The sequence below is a fragment of the Mytilus californianus genome, unplaced genomic scaffold (assembly GCF_021869535.1).
Source record: "Mytilus californianus isolate M0D057914Y unplaced genomic scaffold, xbMytCali1.0.p SCAF_4, whole genome shotgun sequence".
Classification (NCBI taxonomy): Eukaryota; Metazoa; Mollusca; class Bivalvia; order Mytilida; family Mytilidae; genus Mytilus; species Mytilus californianus.
Genome location: NW_026262690.1, coordinates 93,646,901 through 93,673,763, shown reverse-complemented (window position 1 = coordinate 93,673,763; position 26,863 = coordinate 93,646,901). Strand labels below are relative to the sequence as shown.

At 31.1% G+C, this 26,863-nt stretch overlaps 1 protein-coding gene across 4 annotated transcripts in view; it reads right to left on the bottom strand.

Moving 5' to 3' along the window:
- Positions 1–26,863, bottom strand: part of LOC127698847 (kinesin-like protein KIF26A) — a 132,313-nt gene that overhangs the window by 17,769 nt on the left and 87,681 nt on the right. For all 4 annotated transcript variants that reach the window (XM_052202530.1, XM_052202531.1, XM_052202532.1 and 1 more), the window contains 4 exons: positions 15,789–15,954; positions 8,397–8,594; positions 7,615–7,708; positions 1,551–1,748 (listed from right to left, as the gene is read on the bottom strand). In XM_052202530.1, the coding sequence (XP_052058490.1) occupies positions 1,551–1,748; positions 7,615–7,708; positions 8,397–8,594; positions 15,789–15,954 (656 nt within the window). The remainder of the gene's footprint in view (positions 1–1,550; positions 1,749–7,614; positions 7,709–8,396; positions 8,595–15,788; positions 15,955–26,863) is intronic.

Sequence of the window (26,863 nt, the reverse complement as noted above, 5' to 3'; positions counted from 1 at the left end):
CAATGTCCAAATATTTAAAAAAATCCATAAACTAATAGAACATTTACCAAAGATAGATATTTATGAAACATTTGGAACAAATTTGCTTAATTAAACAATAAAACATGAGTGATTTTTTTTATCTGCTTGATCCTAATGCACCAGCTTGAAACTAGAGAGATTATTTGAAATGATTTCAATAAATTTGAAAACCTTTATTCAAATCCAAATCATATTTTTATTAAAATTTCATATCTATTTCAAATAATTACTATTCAAAGTAACAATTAATAAGAGTATTTCTAAATTAATCAATGGCCTCTTTTCACAATTAGCAAACAGCATATTTTTATCATCTGACATCAGCAAATACTGCTTAAAACATTTGACACTGAACACTGTCTATTTTTTACAAAGATAAAGGTATTTGTTACAAAACATAATTTCTAATTCCATATTATATAACTTTAATAATCAATGTTTTCAATTCAGTGTTTAAAAGCATTAATTAAATATGTCAATTTTAATTTACACAATATTTATTGCCAATACTACTATTCGATGGATTTATTAAAGGGCTCGACATGCAATTTTAGAATTCACATCATAGAAATCAATACTAACTTACTGTACTAACAAAACTGCTATCTATGTTTATGAGAAAATTGGCTTTTTCAATTAGGTGTAGAGAAATCTATAAAATTTTAAAATCCTGTTTCATCTATGTTTTACAGCTTTTAATTTGGACTTCTACTGTATAATTTTTTCTCAACGATTTTTAAAAAAAAAAAATATATAATTTTCAAATTTCTAATTTCAAAATTAGGCCTGCATTTGATTTTTTCTGTCTCAATTAAGATAAGATTTCTATCAGGTGATGACAGAATTTAATGCTTTGAACTAACAAGCGATGTTATAGACTATGTTGACAGTATAAGGTTGTGTCTAGAACTAATTTATTCCTTGCCACACAGGTTCTGAGGTCCCATTGAAAATGCATTTCTTGCCAGTATACTTATTGCACCTGTCCTAAGTCAGGAACCTGTTGTTCAGTGGTTGTTGTTTGTTGATGTGGTTCTTAAGTGTTTCTTGTTATTTATATAGATTAGACTGTTGGTTTTCCTGTTTGAATTGTTTTACACTAGTCATTTGTGGGCTCTTTATAGCTTGCTGTTTGGTGTGAGCCAAGGCTCTGTGTTGAAGGCCGTACTTTGACCTATAATTGTTTACTTTTTACACATTGTGATTTGGATGGAGAGTTGTCTCATTGGCACTCATACCACATCTTATTTCAATATATTATGAAAATCTGTATGTGGGACTTTCAATTTGATCAATAGGTAAATTAGAAGAACTTTACAATAAGTAACATAAGATGAATAACCAGAATCATAAAAGTAATTTTTTTGTTACATTATAAAATGCTCTTGTTACGAAAATGAAAAAAAAAAAAATCATAGATTTTGGTGTTTGCTCATATAGGATTAGGAATAAATGGGTATTTTCCTTCAAAACCAAAAGCACCTATAATTTTTTTAACTTAAATTAGTACATCTTTATAAAATCCTTACCCTGAGCAACTTCACTCAATAAATCTCTCAGCAATTCCTGTTTTCCAGTTACTTCTACTGCAGATACCCTCACTGAGAACCGGGCACCAGTTTTATCCTTTTGTTCATTGATCAAACGAAAAAGCCAGGTAATGGCACTAGGTATTATTCCTAAAGTCTGGGCTGATTTGTCACTTCCTACAATGGTGTATGATTTTCCTAAAATGAGAAATTACAAAATGAATTTTCAAAAACAAAATACCAATCTATAAAATCTAAAGCTAAACATTCATACAGGTTTTGATTTTAGTCCAAGAATTGCACATACAATTTTGATATTCATCTATTGCACATGCGGATGTACAGAAAACAATGAAGTCAATTCAGATTGTGTTTAGCTTGTGGTTATCAAAACAAACTTTCAACTTCCACATCATTTAGACTATGGTGGATATAAGTTGTCTCATTTGCAATCATACCACATCTCTTAACTTATATATTTCAAGACTAACCCCTGAAAGTATTTTTCTTAAATACCATCACAAGCTCTAGAAATTTAAGTCTTTTTCCAACTGTGTTGAAGATTAATGAAGAAAAAACTCTTAAACTGAGTCTTTTTTGATAACTGAACACTTAAGAGATATTATTATGAAACTTCAACATATAAATATCACAAAAAGCTCTTAAAATCTTAGTTTGGTTTTTACAGTTAAACTCAGTATATATTAGAAGTCAAAAGACAATTGATTAATGCAGGCAAAAACAAGAGAATAAAAAAATCAACTTTATGACACGAATACACTTGAAGATATTACCATAAAATCTAAACAAATAAATGTGCAACCTTTTTCAAATAATACTTGATTACGTGTACCACAAGGAGTCTATGAAATTGAAGAGTTCCTAATGATTTGTCAAATACAACTTAACATAACGAAGAAAGAGAACTTTTGTAAATTGATTATCAATCCATTATAAATTTAATGCATTATACCTATTGACATTAGGAATATTTAATTTCTAACATGTACGACTTCTATAATTTAGACCATTCATCTTGCAACCAGATCGCACCAGCACTAATTTGTACATGACATATGTGAAAAAAAGTTCAAGCATACTTTACAAATTATTTTAATGCAATGTGAAATTGCACCTTACATGTTGATTACCGTTTTGTTACTTAAATGAAGTGCAGATCCAAAAAACAATCATGTTAAATGAACTTTGAAAGAGATGTGTGTTAATGAATTTTTTTATCTTGCTTTCTTTTACAATCGGAATCCTTTCACCTATTATGTTAGGAGATTGCCCTGACATCTGACAGGGCTTGTTGTTTGGGGCTGTGGGACATCAGAGTGCAGTCCATATATAAAATATGGAAATTGCTCATCCAAACTTTGGGAGGCAAGTTTTTATCTTAAAAGGCCGAGTGGTCTTAGTAGTTCAACTACTGTATCACCAGCCTGTCAACACTGAGGTTGTGAGTTCAAATCCCGCACAGGGCAGGTGCACTTGACTCCAATCTTAATTGACTAGGATTGTCAGTTTTCCTACCGAAGGTCGTGGTTCTCTCGGGGCACTCTGGCTTCCTCCACCAATAAAAACTCACCACCACGAAATAGCACAATAGTGTTGAAAGTGGCGTTAAAACACCAATCAATCAATCAATCAATTTTATTTTAAAACCATAATAGATCAATTTTCATGTATATAATTCATACATCGATCTATTTTTTTTATTCATTCTGCTCCACGAGTATGCAACTTTTATACACATATTGTATAAGGTTGTAAAATTGACTCTTAAAACAAATACCAAAATTTAACATTTTATAATGTTTCATAGCATTTGAAGTACAGAGCCAAAAAGACAATCCTTCTTTTTCAACAGGTTGACACATAGAACAAGATGCTCCCTGCAAGCCTACACATATCTGAAGTTTATACAAGCATAACAAACTTAAAATGATTTAACAAAGAATAATGGATATCTTATCGCCAATCATCGCTACTTATTTGATTTTGTAAGTGTACTTGTGCAATAAAACAAACATTTTTGATAGGGATAAGTCTAATCTGCCTGACACCAAATTGATATAAGTACATACTTGTCTATACTTCAGGAGTTTTATATACAAATATGGTTATATGATCTTTTACACTTATAACTATCATGGAAAAAAATGAGAAATTCCCCTTTTAATGGAAAAATATCAAATTAACTAAATAAAATGATCATAAATGTTGTTTGGAAAAATGAGAAATTCACCCTTTGGTGGAAAAAATATCAAATTTACTGAATAAAATTGTCAAGATGTCGTTTGAAGTTTAGACTTTTTTCATTTGATGCTGGATGACTGTCTCATTTAACTGTATCTGAAATGTTCTATTTAAAAAAATGTAAATGGTTAATAAGAATTTGAGGCTTCACGCCTTTTTCTGTTTTGATATTTTTTATGACCACATGTACGTATAAAGGTAGGCAGGTAACGAAAAGAGTTTATCCTTATTACGTGTCCAATAAATCAGTATGAACAATATTCCTTCTTTTACAGAAAGCGTTAAGATTTTATGATGTATTATTTTAGCTGATTTTTACATGACATCAATTTTCAAAAAATCTGTGTGCAGATTATATGCATAAATTTGCCATTCAAAACTTGGCTCATAAAACAACTCAAGGGTGAACAATTACCTTATTAAGCCAAGTAGAGAGAACTAGACAATCCTTATACTCATAAAAGATTATTCAGGTCTGGCACTGTGATCACATGACAACTCCGCCATAAAAAACTTTGATATAGACTATGATCGTCAGCCTAAGTACCTAACTTCAAAAACTCTTTATATTTATGGAATTCTACCATGTTAGCAACATTATATGAAAATTATGGAAATCATATTCTATGTACAATTGTTTTTTACTCTAGACACGATATTAGCAAGTCTATAAGGCCTAGTTACATATGTTTTACAAATGATGTGAAGGCGGCATTTCTACCAATTTACAAAAAGTCAATATGGGCTAGAGATCACTATTTTATACAATGTTTCGGTTGTATTCAAGATTGTCTTCTGAGTAAAGTTCTGACACTCGATAAAATCTACAAGGACTGAATACAGTGTAAGGACGAACTTAATGAATTGTTTGAACAGACCAAGTGAAAATGAATTTAATGTGTATTATGGAATATTAACAAATCTACCGGGACTTGTTGGATGTTTGTAGCAATTAGTACAAATCGATGGACTCGAGTGACCTGTCCCTGTACTTAACTAATGCTTCACTTAAATGCAATAGATTAATTTTATTGCAGAACAACTATTGTGGTATAAATTAATTATTCCCGTCATGAACAACTCAATGAAGAGAGTAATTCAATCATTTTCTCCTTTTGATGACAAAGACCATTTTAAAACCGGCATATTCCTCGGCAAAAAATCCAATGCTATTAACCATGTTCGATTTGATTTAAAAACAATGGAAGACTGTTGCATCAATATGCATCGTTTGTACATGGTATTTATCCAATCAAATCTAATTGTTGTAACCATATTTTATTTATTAAATACAAGGGCCTAGTGCTAGGTTAGCTGATAATCAAATTTTGACACATCGCAATGAGATTGGGAAACATGACTCATCGTAATATCTATAACCATACAAGGATGTCCATCAGAAATGTATGTTTCATGTCCAGATTAAATCATGTATTCATCTGTTGATCTCTAGCGTTCAGAACAATACCGCCAATTTACACCAATCATCAAATTATAATGAAAACTGTGTTTAATCAGAATCGTTACAATCAAGTGCTTTACAGTTTCTTAACCATAAAGTACATTACGGCAATCCAATTACCGTGATCCTGTTTCATTTGATTCCAAATTTCATAAGCTTAAGAACAATCCAGACGGTTATTTCCTTTATATTGATTGCTGGTGTTTCACGACCAGTGGCTATTTCCTAAGACTGACATTTTAAATGTGAAGGAAATTTATATTGTCTGGCTGTTTTAATTGAAACAAATTTAAAAGACTAAATTTAACAATACGAAATAAAAAATCATAGCAAGGCCATGGTATTTACTTATTATTTTTTTAATGAAAATATTGCAAGCTAGCAGTATTTAATTTTTATTCTTATACAAAAAACCTGATTTTTTTAATTAAACACAAAATATTTAATAATATTGAGAATACTTGTTGATTTTTTAAACATGTCAGATACATTTTTGTTTTAAAATTTTTTGAAGAGCAACTGAAGTCAAGATTTGAAATTAGCAAAAACTACAAAAGCAGAGAGAAGTCCAAGAACTAGTAATCAGACTGGGATGACCTCAAGAGCGAAATATACACATTTTTTTCTTAAAATAAACAAAGTTATTTTCCTAAACCACATAGATTTGCTGGTATTAGAAAGTTATTACCGAACACAACAGGAATAAGTCAGAGAAATAATTTTTATTTCTTTCTCTCTCCATGGAATCGTGCCTGGATCTGACCTAAACAGTAGGAACTAAACAATGGTACAACATCTAATTACTTTCGTTAATCATTACCAGTAACTCTTCATAGATAACTAACCATATCTATTGTGAAATGGATAATATGCAACATATTTTACATAGTAAAAATGCGACTGGACTTAGCTAAAAATAAAAACGTAATAGTTCTTAGCTGGAAGTCCGGTCAAATCCAATCCAAAATATTTTAGCAAGACATTTAAATCACATGATCACGAGAATACAATACCCTATTTTTATAATTCTAAGTTCATTAATCATTTTCCATTTTTAAATTTGAACACTAAAGAGTTATTACCCTTGTATGCATATTTTTACACGAGTTTCTGTAGCTTTAATAAATAGAAAATTTGGAGATTTCTATTTTAAATTTATCTTGATATTTTAATTTGCTTTATAATTACAACCTATATGAATAAAAGTGAATCTATTGAATCTGTACTTTTATTAATTGTCTATTTGTCTATTTATTTTTGGCCATGGCGTTGTCAGTTTGTTTTCGATCTATGAGTTTGACTGTCCCTCTGGTATCTTTCGTCCCTCTTTTTTGCCTATTTATTGATAAATATATACCAATCTCCCAAAATATATTTACCTATATATATGTAAAATTAATGTTTAACAAATTAAATTTTTTACACTGGTCTATTTTTTAAACAATTCACCAAGGTACAAGAACAAAAAATCTTCCAACTTTTGTCTGAAAGTCTAAATAATTAAAATACTGCCCTTCCTCAAAGAAAATCCTACACAGAATAAACTTATGGTAAAATCATTAAGAATATTTCAAAGCCATTAAAGCATGTTCTTTTAGCTAGTTTAGTAAATGCTACATTAAGAAATTCTTGGAGTTAAAGCTGCTGTGAAGTCTGGAAAAATTCCAATGTTTGAAAAAAAAAAAACTTCAAGTAGACAAGCAGACAACAGTCTTTTTGTTGTTAATCAAATTACACCACCTGTCACTATAGCAACTTTAAATTAAAAGAAAGGACAGCAAAGAAGACTTCATAGTTCTCGAAAAGTAGTGGTTCGAAAGTTTTGACTACCAAAAACTTGCAAAGGACTAACACAGTTTTGATTTTTGCAAAAGAAATATTACTAATAGTGAGGACCAACAGATTTTCTTCAAGAACCACCATTTAAAAATTATTTCATGGAGCAATACCTTCCAGTGTTGGTCTAGGCTCATATTCACTGGGCTGTAGATATGTAGACCCTTTGGTGTTAAGCAGATAACTTGTCTCATTAAAAATAAAGGTTAATTTTTAATTGACACTATCAAAAATTGTACTTTCTGAATCCATCAGATGGTAGAAACAAATACCAAAGTCGAAAATTGTTTTGGAGAAGCACTGTGATGTTACAGAGGATTTGTAACAATCCAAAATATGGCTGGATCTTTACAAACTTTAATAGACACAAGACAGGGGACAGTCTAAATTAATATTTTGCCCCTGTGGTCTTGACAAAGTAACATGAACAAGCATCAGACAGAACCACTGTTCCTATAATTTGTGGATAAAAATTTTGTTAATTGAGATCTTGTAGAAACCTACCTATTTTTGAATGACCGTATGTAAACACACAGCCATCAGCACCACCGACCACGCCCTGTATAATTTCTGTCAGACTACTGGAACATAATTCACTCTACAAAACAAGAAACCATTCATCAACATAGGGACAATCAAAAATTTGATTAAAGATCTTTTTTTAGGAAAAAGATAATCTTTCTTTTTTAATACATTTGTAGCCCCATGAAATTGAAATTTAGAATCTAATCCCCTTTCCTCTCCCCATTTTTTTTCAATTTCTAACAAATTCTGTGTAAAAGTCAATAAAAATCTTCCCTCCCTCCCAATATTTTTGCAGAAAGAGGGGGGGGGGGGGGGGAGATAGAATAAGAATCTAAAAGTAAATTTTGTGAGCCCTTTAGGTCCACTACTTAGTAATAGGTCATTACTACAAATGTATATGTTTTATTTCAGTGGGAACCTGAAAAAAGGTAAGATGTGTTTGAAACTTTAAATGCAACATTAGGGAGCTACCATTTGATTTTTATGGGGGGGCTAGGATGAAAAATTTTGTCCTGCATTTTTTTTAGTTGTAATCTCTGTCCTGCCTTTTTATTTTTCACTCTATTCGGTCCTGCCTTTTTTTTATTTGTTTATCCTGACTTGTTTTTACATAAATTGTCATCCTGCCTTTTTTTTTGCAAAGTGTCTCATCCTGCCTTTTTTTTAACTCAAACTCCTGTCCTGCCTTTTTTTCAAATTTCATCCTAGCCCCCCCCATAAAAATCAAATGGTAGCTCCCTTACAGAAAACCTAATTTTTACCTGTGAATCATCAGGTGAGAAGACAGCATCAAAGGCAAACATTTTTGGAGCTGATGTTTTTCTGTGTGCAGATGTAGGGATACCGCTGGCTGTAGGATCAAACACTGTGACCTGTTTTCTACGAGGATCTATAGATAGGAAGGAAGTTCCTTGGTCACTGTGATGGGTTGATGGACATATCTTTAACATGACCTTCACCTGAAAATAATAAAATATGTAGTGTAACTATGGTATCAAATTATTTCAAACTAAGAAGAAAAACATGAATGCAGAAAGTTCTGTTGTATTTCTAAAATATCAACACAAAATCAAATAAATGGAGAACGTGTCCATGGGACACAGATGATGCCCCTGCTTGCATATAACGTTATAAAGGGGCATAACTCCAGAACGGTAAAAGTGAAGCCACCCAGGTTCGAACTTGATCTGAGTTTTGTGATAATAAGCATTGTGTATAAGTTTCATAACATTTGGTTGAGGCAATCTGAAGTTTTCGGGACATTCATACCGACAAGGGTAAACTGCTATGGTGGGGGGCATAAAAAATATATTCCATTGTGGTTTTATTACATTTTCTTGACTGAGCAAAGCCAAAAAATTGATAGTTCAATCTAGATGGAAGCAATATTTTTCCAACAGAAGGGGAAGTATACAAAAAATTCTAATTCTCTAAATTCTGTAATGTCCGACCCCCATCATGTTTTACTATGCCAAAAATAAAATATCAATTTCTGATCAAAAGTCAAATCTGTTACTGAGAAATGTGTAGACTAGAGATGTTTTCATTTTGTTTAAAAAAACATAATGAAGGATCATATTTATACATTATTGATAACAAAAATAAACATATAAGTATTGGCCTACTTAACTCCTATATCTTCTAAAAATAACAAAATAACATGAAAACTATTCATTTTTAATTTCTCTGATTGAAAATTAATGTAAAAGTGCTCATCAACTTATTCATGAAACATGTTGCATGTGCTGGAATCCTGCAACTCCATTAAATGAGCAGTTATTTTCTCATATCACAAGATGATTATTACAGTTGGTAAAATAGATAAAATATTGATAGATTAAATGTTCAACAGCAATACACATCTGTATTGTATGTAATTATAGAACAATTATATTTAGTGCCCTCTAGGGGCTAATTGTTTTAATGACCAAATATGCTGTCTAGCTATACACATACAGGGTAAAGACATTCAGTTCCGAAATTCCCTTGAGTCTACTAAAATGGCTCCATCTTCAGTTAGGTTTTTATGATATTTGACTTATCAACTTTATTTTTCCATTCCTATCTGATTTTTATTACCGTTTCGGGAATTTCATGCATATGGATATTGCAAATTAATAAAGAAAAACGAATTGGGGAATAAGTTTTTTGTTTTAAAGACCAAGATAACATAAAAAGATGTACAATAAATGAACCTGAAGCTTCCAGTCTGGGAATTCCTGGGGAAAAAGTGCAATCCAACTGAGTGGTTTGTTTATGTTATTGTTTACACATAGCTGATGTGTTTTACTGCAATGTACGGCACCAGTTTTTACAGGAGATATTTATTGCAGTTTTATTTTTCACAATTTTCAGAATGTAAACTTATCTTAAATATCAAACTAGGGAGAAATGATTTTGCATAATACATGAAAATAGTGAAACTACAAGAGAACAAACCAGGATAGTAACAGGAAATCATAAATAAGTATACAATTAAGTTATCTAATGTATGGTTTTAGGAACCAGTAGAATCGTCCAATTTCTATAACTAAATAGAAATGACCTAGAATAAAATTTTCTAACAAATGCAGATGAAATAGTATTTGATAAATTGCTTATATTATATGAATTGATTTGTGATAAATTGTCTTGTCTCCATTTCTTTTATTACAGGCAAGTAAGTTGGACTTTATAACAAAGATGTCATGAGAAGAAAAGGATCTTTATTATAAATAAAAATAATATCGATGATCATTGTCATTTCTTTCTTCCTTGTCAAATACAAAGGCAAACATATACAACAATTCTATCATATTGAAATTTTAACATCAAGGCGATTACAGATATGGATAACCTTGTTTCTACATGTAACACCCATTAACATCATCTGATATTGTTACAGTTACATATATATAGATTCCACCACTGCATCAAGTGCGTTACATATATATAGATTCCACCACTGCATCAAGTGCGTTACAATATTTCTCCACTCGAGACAATTAAATTTTAATATTTAAAGCGCAAAGCTTGCCAAGCTTTTTGAATAATTCAAAATTTAACTGTTGAGAGTTGAGAAATATCGTAATACACGAGTTATAGTGGTGGAATCTGTTTCTCTCATGATTTTTAGTCGATATCTTAACAAAGTTTATCCTTCCTTTTTAAAGTATAGCAGAAAGTTGTGTTCTTTATATGTGACGTCATCAGGCATTTTTTCATAATGTCACAATAGGAAATTCAGAAGAAACCAAGAAAACTTCACATCATAATTGAATTTTGACCAATCCTTTGCTGAGAACAAAGTTTTCTCTAGAGATGAGAAATATTTTTTCTCGCACCGATCGAGAAATGTGAAAAAGGAATGAAAATTAGAAAAAAAGGTTTTTACACTTGCATATATAAGACCTGAGAAATGGGAAAGCAGTTGCAAATTAACTATTTATGCAATAATTTCTGTACATTTAGAATCAAATTGGTATATCATGAGCCTACTCATGGGGTTTTTGATTATGTGATTACTTGGCCGTTTTATAGTGATTATTTGATTACCAGACCAAATATTTCATGATTATTTGATTATTTGATAATCTAAGACTGTATTTTTGATTATTTGATTATCTTGTTTAAAATAGAAATTAATGATTATGTGATTATATTGGTAAACAATTTGTGATTATGTGATTATATTAATTGGTAAACAATTTGTGATTATGTGATTACTTGGACACTCCCATGAGGGGCCTCTATCATGCAACAGTGTAGTGAGATAAACTGAACTGTTACCATGCGAGCTAATCTGAAGTGTGTCAGTATACTATACAGTCAGGTATAACGATAGGACATTTATTTACATGTTATTGACCCTGTATAGCTTTTGACCAAAAATTTTACGTCTGAAAAAAAAAATCCCATTACCTGAACATTTCAGTTTAAAACATAAGATCAATTTTTATCAAAAGAGTTTTTGTGAAAATATTTGCAGCAATGCAATAGTTGCAATCAACCATTAAATAATCAAATCATATAGTTTCGCTTGTATGGTTAATTTCGTTGATGCTATAAATCTGTGTCCTTTCAGAGACCAATGAAATCGATGGTCAGTTTTTCAGATAGGTAAAGTGTACTACAAATTTTGGTAGACTTATTAGACCAAATGTACTACAAATTTTGGTAGACTTATAGACCAAATGTACTACAAATTTTGGTAGACTTATAGACCAAATGTACTACAAATTTTGGTAAACTTTGACCAATTTGAACTACAATTTTCAGTAGACTTCAAATCAATTTTAAGATTCTTTGAAGAACATTTTTACTGTTCCTTATCTTAAAAGACCTTCTAAACAAGCAAATACTACTAACATTTAGCAAGTTCAAAAATGGCCTCTTGGGAGCAAATTTAGTAAGCCTGTTTTGTTTTTTGATATCTTTATTGTGACATCTATAGCGCTTAATGATTGATTGATCTTCGAAGCTTAAAACAAACAAACCATAAAATAACACTTAAAAGTCTCTTTTTGCACAATTTTTTCACAATTTTATCTTACGAATATAGCTACAATTATGAGGCAACAAGAGGAATGAATATTGTTATGTATAAAACCATCGTATTTGGTGCTATGAGTAAGTGGATTTTTTTCTTCATAATTCAATTTGTTTGATTCTAAAACAATATTAAAATTGATTTTTATGTCTTAATTAACACTGTTTGCTCAATATAATTGTTTTGTATCATATAGCATAAATGCACATAAAAATGATACCATCTACATTATGCAATAACTGGTTTATAGCGACAGAAAAATAAAAATCTGTGAAATATAATAAAATTTAATACATTATGTCACTGATCAGATGTACCAAATGTTTGCCGAAAAATTAATTCGGAGAAACCCAAATTTCTGTATATATCTAATGGCTAACTGAATCAACAATAATCTGCGAAAAACCGAACAACTCCAAACAGACAGAGACATATGTCCAAAGCATAAAACAGATTAGTTTACCAACAGAAACAACTTAAAATTCAATTAATGGAAAAACTTTTGAAAATCTCTCTATTAAGAGTCTATACCAAGATGCTTTAAGATTCAATCAAATCAGATACACTTAAAAATCCTATAAAGTGTCTATACTAAAATAATGTAAGAATGTCTTAAGTAGATCTGAGATCAAATCGACAGATTGAATTTTTTTCAAATGAACATCCGCCAGACACCTATGGTTCGTCTATTAGATCTATTTACTGGTCCTAATAATAAAGCTGCGATCATTTCTTTACAGATAACTACTGAAAATGTTAAATCCATAAAATATAAAAATATTTCTGCATGCGTAAGTACATATAAAGCCAACTTAATCCTGTTAGAAATATTAATCATAGATATCTTTATTACACCAGACTCCAAAGATCTGGCATAAAAACCATGCTATCATACAGAGCTAGCTGCTAAATTAATTCCTCTTCAATATCAACCATTTGGCCAGATTTATGACAATTAAAGCTAACATCTTCCCGTACAAGTTATAAGATAGATGTTTTGGTTTATAGCCACTTTTAATGAAAGGTTAGTGTAATGTTTGGTTATTTCGAGAAATATTAATGAAATATAAGTACAGGGTATATGGGAACGAAAATTAATTTTTATGACACGATACTCTGATTGGTTCATGTTCGGACAAAAGGGGAGATAATATACCAGTTCCATGAGACATATGATATTGTTGTTTCTCTTTAAAGTTCTGGCTTTAATTGCTGACACTGAGGTAACTCATCGAAAGCTTTGATATTGGGGACATAAGGAAACGAATTCCAAATACTTGGTTTGATTACAAGCGCTGTTTTTATTAACTTTTTATTGGGGCCAACTACTGTGATATAAAATCTGGATTTATTTTGTGCTTATTCCCAACAAAAATGTACAGAAAGGCTTAATTACAACATAAACCAAGCATGTGTTAACCAGTTTTCTTACAACTGGCCAATTAAATTTAATCATCAGAGTTAAAATTAAACTTTTCATGTTTCAATCAAGTTTCTTCCAACTGGTCATTTCAATTAAACTTTTATCTCCTATTATCAAAATAACTGTGATAAAGTATTGACATCAGTACTGGTCAATTGAACAATCTTGATTTAGGCCAGACTCTACCTTTAATTACCAAAGTTCGAACAATGCCAACTTCATCTTATAACATAATAATGCCAACTTCATCTTATAACATAATACCAACTTCATCTTATAACATAATAATGCCAACTTCATCTTATAACATAATAATGCCAACTTCATCTTATAACATAATACCAACTTCATCTTATAACATAATAATGCCAACTTCATCTTATAACATAATAATGCCAACTTCATCTTATAACATAATAATGCCAACTTCATCTTATAACATAATAATGCCAACTTCATCTTATAACATAATGTTCTAACAACTAATCCCTTTAAGGAATAAGAGCTATCTTAAGAAAATTAAAGTTTTGAAGAAAACTCAGGTGAAATTTAGCAATAAAGTTATAATAGTATCAGTTATTTGTATGAGCAAGATGATTGCACCCAGCTATCAACTTTTCAAAATGCTTTTACAGAAATTTGAATACTAGCTTCTACTTATTGCAAAAAAATATGCATAAGGTTTCAGTGATTACATTCTAAAGTATAAAATTTGAGACAAAAATTTGCCTATTTTCGCTTATTAATATAACTTATACTAAATGCAAGACTTATATCATTTGGATATGTCATTTTCTCCCTAAAAATCAACTTTCTATTCCATTTTTGAACAATTATTTACTATGCATACGACATTAACATCAGACATTTGGCCATATTTCAATACCTTGGCATTTACTTTCGTACATGTTCAAAGAAAGGTCTGTATCTACTAGCCCATTACAAAAATGTAAATATTTATATGTGCATGTCTGACACGATAAAAATTCCCTTAAGGGGTCATAAAATGATAATGTTACTATTTAGTATTATTGAACCGAAAAATATATCTATGTAGCTATTGCTTTTGGCTATTTAACAAGTTTCATGGTAATTGATCTAGTTTGAAGAGTGGCTAGCCAGAGTGGTTGGACTCCAACAAACCTACCATCAGAGGAAGATAAAGACTTTGTTATCTGGTCTATCTTATCTATCAACATAATTATATTAGCATCAGAAATAAAAATGTAATAAATATAGGAAATCTTTACCATCTATTTTAAAAGGGTGATCATTAAAGACCAACAAATTGATTTATCAATAGCAATAGAGTCTGGTGGCCTTTAGATCAGTGTAATTTTACATCTATAGTATAAGTTTATATTTTTCTGTCCAGGAAAATAAATCCTTGTAAATTTGGACGATTGTTGGAATTCTGGCACCAGACATAAGTCTGATAAGTAAATAGATACAAAACATCATTCCCTTCAGTGACAAGATTGTAATTGAGAAGACGGAATGTAATATAGCACATTGAATAGTACAAAAATCAGTAGACCTGACCTGGTCTTAGTACTGTATTAATGCTGTCCCAGGAGAAACAGGGAACCAGTCTTTGAACTGTAATATCTCCCCAGACATCTTAACTTATTTCATTTCAGATTTGAATTTATTGTTCTTCATAATATAATATGTCTACATATAACATATCAAAGGTTCAACAGTTATCTGCCAGTCTTTTAATATTTTTCCAATTATATATCTAAGACTTTTTTGAATGGGGAAGAATTTAGTCTGAGCTTTGTTTTTGCTATTAAGTTTTATAAGATATGGAATGATTAAATTTACAGGAACACAATGAGATCAAATTTCCAAAACAGACTACTGTATTCTAGAACTTCAACATTCATTTTAATGTGTTTCTACAGTCTGCAGTACAATCTGATACTATCCATCGAAATAAATGGTTATATAGTTACTGTTCTATTCTGTTTCGAAAAATACTTTGATCCTTACTGCATGATGTCATAGAAATGAATTGTTTGCAATTTTTTTTAATTTTGTGTACACCAAAATATGAGTCTTTGCTATAAGGATATTAAAGACATAACCCATGTAATCTGTATACTAGTGAATTTTAATAGGGGTTGAAGGATTTTAATTGGAAATGGGACTGCCAGAAGCTTGTCAATAAAAATGTGACAAACAATTTCTGTATCTCACCTTGCCAACACCAGGATTCTGTACCCTGCCAACAGTTCGCAACAAACATGGTGGAATAGGAGGCGGGTTTGTTCTCACGACCTCGTAAAACTTTGTCGGAAATGAAGGTGTGTCTGGTTGTGTTGCTTGGTGACGCCGTTTCTTCTTTCCCAGCTTCTGTGCAGCTCTGTAATGAGTAAAGAATGAAAGCCATTAAGTGGAATAAAGTTAATACCAGAGATTTGGTTCCCGTGTAATTCGAAAACTTCGTCTAAATCATTACCTCACATCAAACTATAGCAGAAATTAATCACCAAAACAGTGTAGTATGATGTAATTATTATACACTTAACAATTTGTTAATATGCACCATATGCCTGCCAAATATTTACGCAGAACCATTAAAACAGTACAAACTTACTATAAGTTAATATCGACAATAAAAATTACAAATTTCATTCCGTGAAGTCTTGACAAATGTACTTCAAACTGTGTTTAATATGGAATTATGGGTTCTCAGGCAAAGTAGGAAAACAATCTTTGAAGGCATTTTAATGAGACATCAGAATTTAGTTCCACTAGCTTAAAATAAAACACTCATTCTAGTTCAGATCATAAAGCTATGAGTTCTCAGAAAGATATCTTTTTATAAAATTTTGCTCCTAGCTGTTTTATACTGTTTCGGTAACTTGAAATGCAAGCGGAGGATAGTCTTTTAGCTGAATCAAGACTAACTATAGTTTTTCAGCAGAATAAAAACTTAAACTTGATAATTTTTCACTTTTATCAAGATTATAATGTGTATCTGTATAACTATGCACAACTTACAAGTCTTGATCTGCAGAACATCATTAATATTAAGATACAATATATAAAAAAAAAGATATGTTTTTAATTTATTAAGAAGAAGTGATATTTTAAGGTTAATCTAAAGGGTGATAATTTTCTAGAAAGCAGGCTATCTCTTTTGTAGCAAAAGATGACCAATACCAAAATATTTACTCCATTTAACCCTTATTCTTTTCAAATTGAGATTTCATACAACTGTCCAAAATAAACCCCCAGTAAACAAATGCAGAAAAAATACTTGTGAAAGCTACTCAAAATATCTACTAATAACCTACATACTTTTCAAATTCAGATTTCATAGAACAGTCTTTATACCCCAGCAAACATATACAAAAGAAATACTTGTGAAAGCCACTCAAAGTATTTACTCATAGCCGACACACTTTTCAATGACCCCCAGCAAACATATACACAAGAAATATTTGTAAAAGCCACTCAAAGTATTTACTCATAGCCGACACACTTTTCAATGACCCCCAGCAAACATATACACAAGAAATATTTGTAAAAGCCACTCAAAGTATTTACTCATAGCCGACATACTTTTCAATGACCCCCCAGCAAACATATACACAAGAAATATTTGTAAAAGCCACTCAAAGTATTTACTCATAGCCGACACACTTTTCAATGACCCCCAGCAAACATATACACAAGAAATATTTGTAAAAGCCACTCAAAGTATTTACTCATAGCCGACACACTTTTCAATGACCCCCAGCAAACATATACACAAGAAATATTTGTTAAAGCCACTCAAAGTATTTACTCATAGCCGACACACTTTTCAATGACCCACAACAAATATATAAAGAAGAAATACTTGTGAAAGCAACTCAACATTCACATAACCTACATTCTTTTCAATGACCCCCAGCAAACACATAAAGAAGAAATACTTGTGAAAGCGACTCACACCAATTACATAAGAGTTGTTTACACCAAACTGTATCCCTCAGACAAATAATTTATCAGCCGAGCGACTTTATATGAAATATTGATGAGAACTTACTATCTAAATGGTCTTGCCATTAAACATTAATGAGATACTTGGTTAGTGTGATGACTATAATGAAGTAACGTAGGGTCGCAGTAGTAAATTTAGGATTACAGCTAAATCCTACTTAAAAAGATCAACAATTGCGTCTTTAATAGCAATAAATTGAAATATATCGTATTTCTGCAAATACATGCAATCAAATTATCGACAACAAAAAAAACCAATAGGTGGCAAATTGTATTCTTCGTACTGACCTATTAAATTGAATTTTTGTTGGCTGGTCAGAATATCTAAAGCAAAACATCTGCTTGCAAGGCCATGTTTTGATTGATAATTCTGCACTGCCAATAAGTTAATAAATTACAAAACATTCTGGTTGGAATTGTTTTACATTTGTCATTTCAGGGCCTTTTATATAGCTTGCTGTGAGGTATGGGTTTTGCTTATTGTTGAAAACCGTACAGTAACCAATAGTTGCCAACTTCTACATCATTTGATCTCTGATGGAGAGTTGTTTAATTGGCAAACATACCATATCTTCTTTATATATATTCTCATCAACATAAATTCAACTCTTTATAATAATTCTAACCCCATTTACAAATTTAACTCTAAATAAATCTCCCCTGTTCATGAATTTATATCGTCCCAATAAACTCTCTGAAACAAAGTTACTAAAGATTATTCTGTTGCAGGAATTTTGTTTAATGCAAATGCCTCAAACACAAAAATACTCTGACATTTTAAGCCTAGCTGCTTGCTTCTAAAAAAAAACTGAATAAAAATCTATCAATCATAACATCTCTGCTTGAGGTTATCTTACGAGTATCAGAAAGAGAATGCTCTCTATTTTCAGAAACGTGGATATACATAACCTTGTGCTGAACCTAAACATAACTTGCAATAGACATAATATTATGTCTTTAAAAAACACAAGCTGTGATCAATACAAAAAACTTTTCTCATTATTCTACAATTTCCACATGTCAAACAAAATTTTCTTCAATATATCTCAGTTCAAATGAACTACTACTCAATTTCCTTGAAGTTAAGCAAAATGCATGTTAAGCAGTACATATATTGATTGACAATATAAAAGCAATTTCACTGATTGATGAAAGGCACCCCTGATTACTAATCAGTCATAGGTCCCTCATCAAAACAATCAATAAAGTTATCAATGGTACATTTAACTCTGGAAAGAATAAAACAACCCTCCCTTACATCCCTCCTTCAAGTCAGTAACACGCTGAAAACTCTGTTTTAATGCTAATCTTTCAAAAATCCTGAAATCTACCATTACTAATCAGTCATATGTCCCTCATCAAAACAATCAATAAAGTTATCAATATAAAGTTATCAATGGTACATTTAACTCTGGAAAGAAAGAAAAAACAACCCTCCCTAAAACATCCCTCCTTCAAGTCAGTAACACCCTGAAAACTCTGTTTTGATGCTGATCTTTCAAAAATCCTACATTAAAACCATCAATAAAAGTTAGCAATGCACACTTACAACTGACTACTCTAGTTAGCGCCATGTGTTACATTTAAACTTAGTTCAGCAAACCATCCCTCACTTAACCCTCAGACAATGCTGAGTCAGTAAAGCCCTGATACCTAATAAGTCATAGGTCCCTTAGTCAATCAAAAAAGACAAAACATGTTAAATGCTAGTACCTAATAGTCCTTAAAAAAAATCTAATGTGTCATTAAAAAAACACAAAATAGAGAAACTATTTCAACCTCCCCACATGTCAATGTGCCTGGTCCAAGTCAGTGTGGAACACTCATAGGCAAAATATAGAAAACCACAGATGTAAACTTAGACATGGACCCAATGTTCCCTTAAAATGAATAGATATGTTAAATCTGAGGAAAAGTGTCTTACGTTTTGCACAACAACAAAAAAACATTGAACCAAACCCTTTCAGGGGTCCATTGCTAGGCAACTGTTTCTGGCCTTATTCAATATACCCTTTTTAGCCAGTGACAGTCTAAACATCCAGAACAACCAGCTTTGTACAGCTTTGCATTATCTACACATTTGATTTATTCTTTTATTTTTGGCATTCTGAATATAAATGAAATATTAGCCACTGGACATTTAGCAATAAATAATCATTCAATGATTTCTGAAAACTATCAAAACAAGTTCCCTAACAACCCTAATGAGTTAAACAATCACTGATACTGCAAGATACATTTTTTAAGGGAACATTACTGAATTAAATTTAGATAAAAGTTTATTTACATACATAGATATAAGAAGATGTGGAATGAGTGCCAATGAGACAACTCTCCATCCAAGTCAAAATTTATAAAAGTAAACCATTATAGGTCACAGTACGGTCTTCAACACGGAGCCTTGGCTCACACCGAACAGTAAGCTATAAAGGGCCCCAAAAAATTACTAGTGTAAAACCATTCAAACGGGAAAACCAACAGTCTAATCTATATAAAAAACGAGAAACGAGAAACACTTATGAACCACATCAACAAACGACAACTACTAAACATCAGATTCCTGACTTAGGACAGGTGCAAACAAATGCAGCGGGTTTAAACGTTTTAATGGTACCAAACCTTCACCCTTTTTCTGAACCAATAGTGTAACATCACAACATAGAAAGACACACTATAAAATATCAACTGAAATAGCTTAACTCAATCAAAGGACATATTAACACCATTGAATATACACTGAACAAATAAATTTGACCTATGACACAATGTAAATACAAAATAAATAAACTAAGGGAAGAATAATAAAAGTAACATGTTATATCGGTAAGAATTGTTAAACAATTAAAGAAAAACAATATGCTCGAACAAAAATACCATCCATTTGCAATAACTTATATAAACAAACTTCAAAATATCAAAATTCAAAGTTCATAATGATCATTGTTAATGAAGTAGCCATTGGAAATCAATGTTAACAACAATAATAAAATTGAATACTTTACAACCAGGCTAGTCTCATAGTTCCACCCTAATTTGATCAAAATAAACATTGATCAATACATATAACAACATTTACAGCTGTTCTTTTGCAATATTTCACTTGAAAAGTTCATTTACTTATCCTATACTGAAATGAATAAATGGCAACCACTTTTGAGGGAAGCGGTCACCTCAAGCCCTAACCTGTTCAATACAGCATGGATATTTGTCAACCATTTTTTTTTATACTCAAAAATGAGTTTCATGTTGATTTTTTTGCAAGAACTTTGAGCTGGACTGATGTTCTCAGGTTTCTTTACAAATGTCAACAATGATGTACTAAAGCGCATAGCATACTTACATACAAAAAAATCCTATTAATTGCTATCAAACCCCTGCCCCCTTTTTTTTAAGTGCATCAAGAACACAAAATGCCATAACAGTACGTATTTATTATGGTTTAAAATGACCTTTAACAAAATCTATACTAATAAAATAATCAATTTTAAAACAGATAGTAAACCCTGCAAATTGCTTTCTAAAAAGTTTCATCAATTTTATCAAGGATCTTAAATATCAAAGGATTTTAATGAAGCCAAAAGTTCCTATTGATCATTAATCACGATATTTCTCCAAAATACCAATAGATGATATTTCACAATTTAAAAATAAAATGTCATCTAAATCATATTTTAACTTACAAGTTTCAAAAACAAAACGAAGTAATCAAGGAAAAACATACCTGTAATTTCTTGGCAGAGTATGCATAGTTCTCTGAGACATACTGATAAATAAAATGTGTTTCACTTTCTCACAGCTTCTCGTTCCCTAGAGTATGCTATAGCATTATCAAGCTAATATACTGGCACAGTATGGCATCACCGAACCTATGGCCATTTTTATAGATTTTCTCCATCACTTGAAAAATCTATCATCATTGTATTTGGTTAAAGTAAAGTAAACAGCATTTAAGCTCAAGCATACAAACATTAATTGTAACTTTTATCATCAGTCAAACCCAATAGATAAATATGTCCCAAGAACTTTTTTGTCTCTTGAACGACTCTGCAACAGGTGTTAACTAAAATTAATTTTCTCACATAGTCTGGACTTGGCAATTTAGTAAATAGTCAATTATCCATTTAAAGACTTCTTAGCTTACTTTTTTGTTTACCTTTGTCTGTCTTTTCGTTTTATGGCTTTATAATGTTTCAACCCATAAAACTTGCAAATTCAAAATTAAAACTTTTTTTTTTTCACATTAAACAGTAAAAACCTTTAAAGATGCGATACTTTGGTTTAATTTCAATAATTTAACAACAGTGTTCACAGTCAAAAAGACACAACAATAGGTGTATTGACTAAATAAAATGAAAAAAAAACCAGAAAGAAAGAAAAAAGGAATCCATTACCCATAGGAAGATAAAGCAATATGATATTACAGGAACCAATAATTGCTTTTTTTAACTTTTTAATTTTTGAAAATTATACATCCATCTGATATCATCTGAAATGCAACTGTTACAGATGTATATGACTGAAGGAACTCAAATGTAAACAGAAAAACCTTCAGAAACTATTCCCAATAAGTATTCAAGACTACCATGGTAGATAAAAGATGTCTGATAAGTATTCATGACATGGCAGATAAAATAAACTATTCAAATAATCAATAGAGAACATGATGTTTAGTAACATAGGGTGAACAAGATGTTCTGCAGAAGTGTGAACAAGATGTCCAGATGTAAATTAAACTGAGAACAATTATTGTTTGATGTGTTTGAGCTTTTGATTTTGCCATTTGATAAGGGACTTGTGTTTTGAATTTTCCTTGGAGCTCCATATTTTTGTTATTTTACTTTTTGTTCAAGTTCAATAAAGAAGTGAACTACTTTTTAAGAAAATGACTTTTCTTGTTAAACATTTTGTAATTTGGCTGCTGGGAGAACAAGATGATTCGCAGAAAGGGATTACATAATCAGTGAATATGAACTTCTGTGGTACAAGTTGTTACAATATGTTCAGAAGAGGTGCAGTTGCAAGCAGTATGTTTAAAAGAAGTGTGAAAAAAAATGACAAATTGAGCAGTATGTTCTATTGTTCAGTAAAGATTTGAACAAAAGGAGCATTTGTAAGCAATATGTTCTGTAAAGGTGTGAACAAAAGTACAGTAAAAGGATGAACAAAAGGAGCATTAGAAAGCAATATGTTCTGTAAAGGTGTGAACAAAAGTACAGTAAAAGGATGAACAAAAGGAGCATTAGTAAGCGATATGTTCTGTAAAGGTGTGAACAAAAGTACAGTAAAAGGATGATCAAAAAGAGCATTTGTAAGCGATATGTTCTGTAAAGGTGTGAACAAAAGTACAGTAAAAGGATGAACAAAAGGAGCATTAGTAAGCGATATGTTCTGTAAAGGTGTGAACAAAAGTACAGTAGAAGTATGAACAAAAGGAGCATTAGTAAGTGATATGTTCTGTAAAGGTGTGAACAAAAGTACAGTAAAAGGATGAACAAAAGGAGCATTAGTAAGCGATATGTTCTGTAAAGGTGTGAACAAAAGTACAGTAAAAGGATGATCAAAAGGAGCATTAGTAAGTGATATGTTCTGTAAAGGTGTGAACAAAAGTACAGTAAAAGGACGATCAAAAGGAGCATTAGTAAGTGATATGTTCTGTAAAGGTGTTAACAAAAGTACAGTTAAAGGATGAACAAAAGGAGCATTAGTAAGCGATATGTTCTGTAAAGGTGCGAACAAAATAAAAAGCTAAGTAAGCAGTAGAAAAGATAAAATATTACATTCCTTAGCAGGTGAACAAGATACTCATAGTAAAACAAAATGTTCAGTATAAACACGAACCAAATGCTTCAAGAAAAAATTGAGCAAGATGATCTATTTAACAGGAGTGTTTTTATTATCAGTGAACAAAATGTTTAACAATCGAGTGGTTATAATATTCAGAACCGAGAAGCAAATAAAGATTTTTAGTTTCTTGCAACTTTAGGTAACCAAAAGAGTCTAAATACAATATGAACTTTCCAGAAGTTCTATGTATTACCCTAAAATACATACTATGGTAACAATTTTCTTGCCAGTTGCCCTGTATTTCTATAAAGATTAAAATAAAATGTGGTATGATTGCCAATGAGACAACTTTCCACCAGAGATCAAATGACTTAGAAGATAGCAAGTATAGTTCACCATACTGCTTTCAACAATGAGCAAAACCCATACTGCATTGCAAAAGCTGTTTGAAACAGATCTGGTATAAAACCAGAATGGTTTATTTGGAACTGCGGTAAATCTATTATACAGAAAACTAAGACAATCTGTTTCCCCGAAGCAATATTGATTTCAATACATAACAATTGTTTGAATATCACTTGATAAAAATTCAAATTTCAAAATAAAACAAATTGATTTGTAAGAAGGGACTTGTAGCAAGTTTACAAACAATAACATACTGCTGTTTTCTGCTCTTTGGTGGGGTTGTTGTCTCTTTGACACATTCCCCTTTTCCATTCTCAATTTTATGTGATGAATTAGATACTATGACAATTTCAGAACTCAATACAGATGTATGTGGAAAACATACGGAATAAAAGCCCTGTTCATTGATAATTTTCTATGTTTTCTATGTATTGTGTGCGATTTTGTCCCATGTACATTTACTCCTTATCCTTTCATTTTCTATTGAAAACAATAAACATGTTCAAGACACTTTACACTATGGGTAAAATATATTCAAAGCTTAATTCTATAGCTGAACATTTATATTAATATACAAGCAGTTGCAGTTTAATGTGTATCAACATCTGTACCTGAACAGCCTTGGGGTATAAAGAACATCTACCTTTTCAGACTTGTTTGTTACGGAAAGGTCAATAAGGTTAAAGCCGAGGATATGGAAATGTATGCCAAAGACAGAATCTAGACGCAGCTAATTAAATAGAAAGAGAAATATTAACTAGAATCAGCTACTTGTCATTATCAACATTTGTTTCTTATAAAACGGCAGCAAATTAATAAACGTAGAAATATCTTAATATAAAAAGGATTAGAACACAGGGTTCCTAGGGTGAACTTGATTGCTCATGGTTATATCATGTGTGACAATTTAAGTTTGTTTTATGATAATGTGTTACATGCTACGGGGGAATGAAACGTAAGAAATCATGTCACTTGTCTCCACCTAGGACTGTAATTCAATCCTTAACTATGGTGACTGAACAAAGCTTTTAACTTGCACAGTGGTTATAATTCCATGTTATTACAAGGTCGATGGTAATTCAACTACGTATATATTTTCTAGTTTTGGAACCATAGCTCTTATCATCTGTAGTTTTATCATTTTTTATCATTTTTGACCACTGTAAGGGTCATATTAAAGTCTTGTATCTTGTATACAGCCACGTCAAAGTACCATTTCACCATTTTGCAAAGAAAATAATCTAAACAAAACCAGATATAATTCTCTGTAAGTCAAAGCATGGATCATCAATTAAAATAAAAAAAACAAATTTCATTGAAAACTCTGAGGTCAGAGTGCTTGTGTCAAAATCAGAATACTTTGTTGACAGTTTTGCTAAAAACAAAGAAGCAGCAAAACCAAGGTTTCCTACTTTTTATCCCAGTTACCTTAAAGTGGTTTTTTTTTTAAATATAAATAGTCATAAGTATGCAGCTACATTGTGTATACAGAAGCATAAACCTTCAAAATTTTTGGGCAATAGCTTTCACTTGTGTTGTGATGTCATCAATGTTTGTGCAAATAAATTTTTTTTTATTCTGGTCAAAATAAAAAGATTTGCTCCATATCATCTCTAAGGTTTTATGTCCAGTTGCAAGTATTACAATAAAATTGAGAATGGAAATGGGGAATATGTCAAAGAGATAACAACCCAATAAAGAGCAGACAACAGCCGAAGGCCACCAATGGGTCTTCAACGCAGCGAGAAAATCCTGCACCCGTAAGCATATTAAGAACAATACCATGTTAATGTCATATGAACACACCATAATATGTTCTAGGCTGATGACTGTTTAGTCTGCAGTACCAGGACACATCCATTCTGACCTCAAGCCAACCATTCTATACTCATGCTTCTAAATGCTGCATGCATTCAAGAAGCAGCAAATATCATTTTTTCAAGTCTTTGGTTTCGATATGGCCAGATATCAAATCTGTGGTCTCCATCACTAAAAGCAATCACGATCAACAAGACCACCGAGGCAGTTGACGTAAGAGAATAACACTGCAAATCTGCATATTTTCATTCTCACATACCTGTATACTTTGGTCAGAGAAATATCAAAAATCTGTTCAACTTTATTTGCAAAAAGTTGGCATTGGAACAGTCGAATTAAAATCGACATTGAATTTAAAAACGCAACAGATCTACAGAAACAGGGAGGATTTGTTCAGACATCTTAATTAACCAAATTCTTTTGCACTGAATTTTATATACATTGTGAAATATTTATTACTGATATATACCTGGGAAAACTTAAAACAGGTAGACAAAAATGCAAATTTAAAATTTGACATTTTAATCCAATTACTATTTACATCAACCTCAACATGAACAGGATTTGACAAGATTCAGTGCAAATCAGCTGGATATGATAAACTATTTAGTAGATATTACATCTAATACAGGTTTAATCTAATTTACCCAACTCAGCAGCTTCAAAATTAAATTGAAAATGCACATATTTTGCAACAAGGAAGCTGTTACTTCCTTGATTTATAAGATTCCAATGCTGAATGTTAAGCAGACAGGCTGCTGTCAGCCTCATTTCCATAAACGAGAATCCAACAATACAACCGATAACCATTCTGACAGTTCTAAACAATACCAATCCATAACTCTCATTAATTATACTGGTTCCCATGCTTATAATCAAATCAAAACTGGTAGCAGTTAACAGAGTTCAATGGTTGTGTGCATACATAGCTTGGTCAAAGACTACAAATTTAATTATAACAGCAACAAGTGTCAATTATTATTAGCAGAATCTGATACAACTTAATTCCCAAGTATGAAAAAAAAATTCAGGGCTGAAATCCATTTCTGTTGGAAATTTCTCGAAAAGAAATATTAGAATTCAAGAAACTAGTATTTTTTAGTATAATCCATCAATTAATTTGGATGAGGTTGAAGATCAAAACTTTCAAGAAGCAAGAGATTAATTTGAAAATAGTTTTAAAAAATTCTCTAGCTAGGTCACTTTGAAAGATATCTTTTAATTTTTCACATGAAAATAACCAACATTATTTGGTGTAAAAGATAAATTCAGTT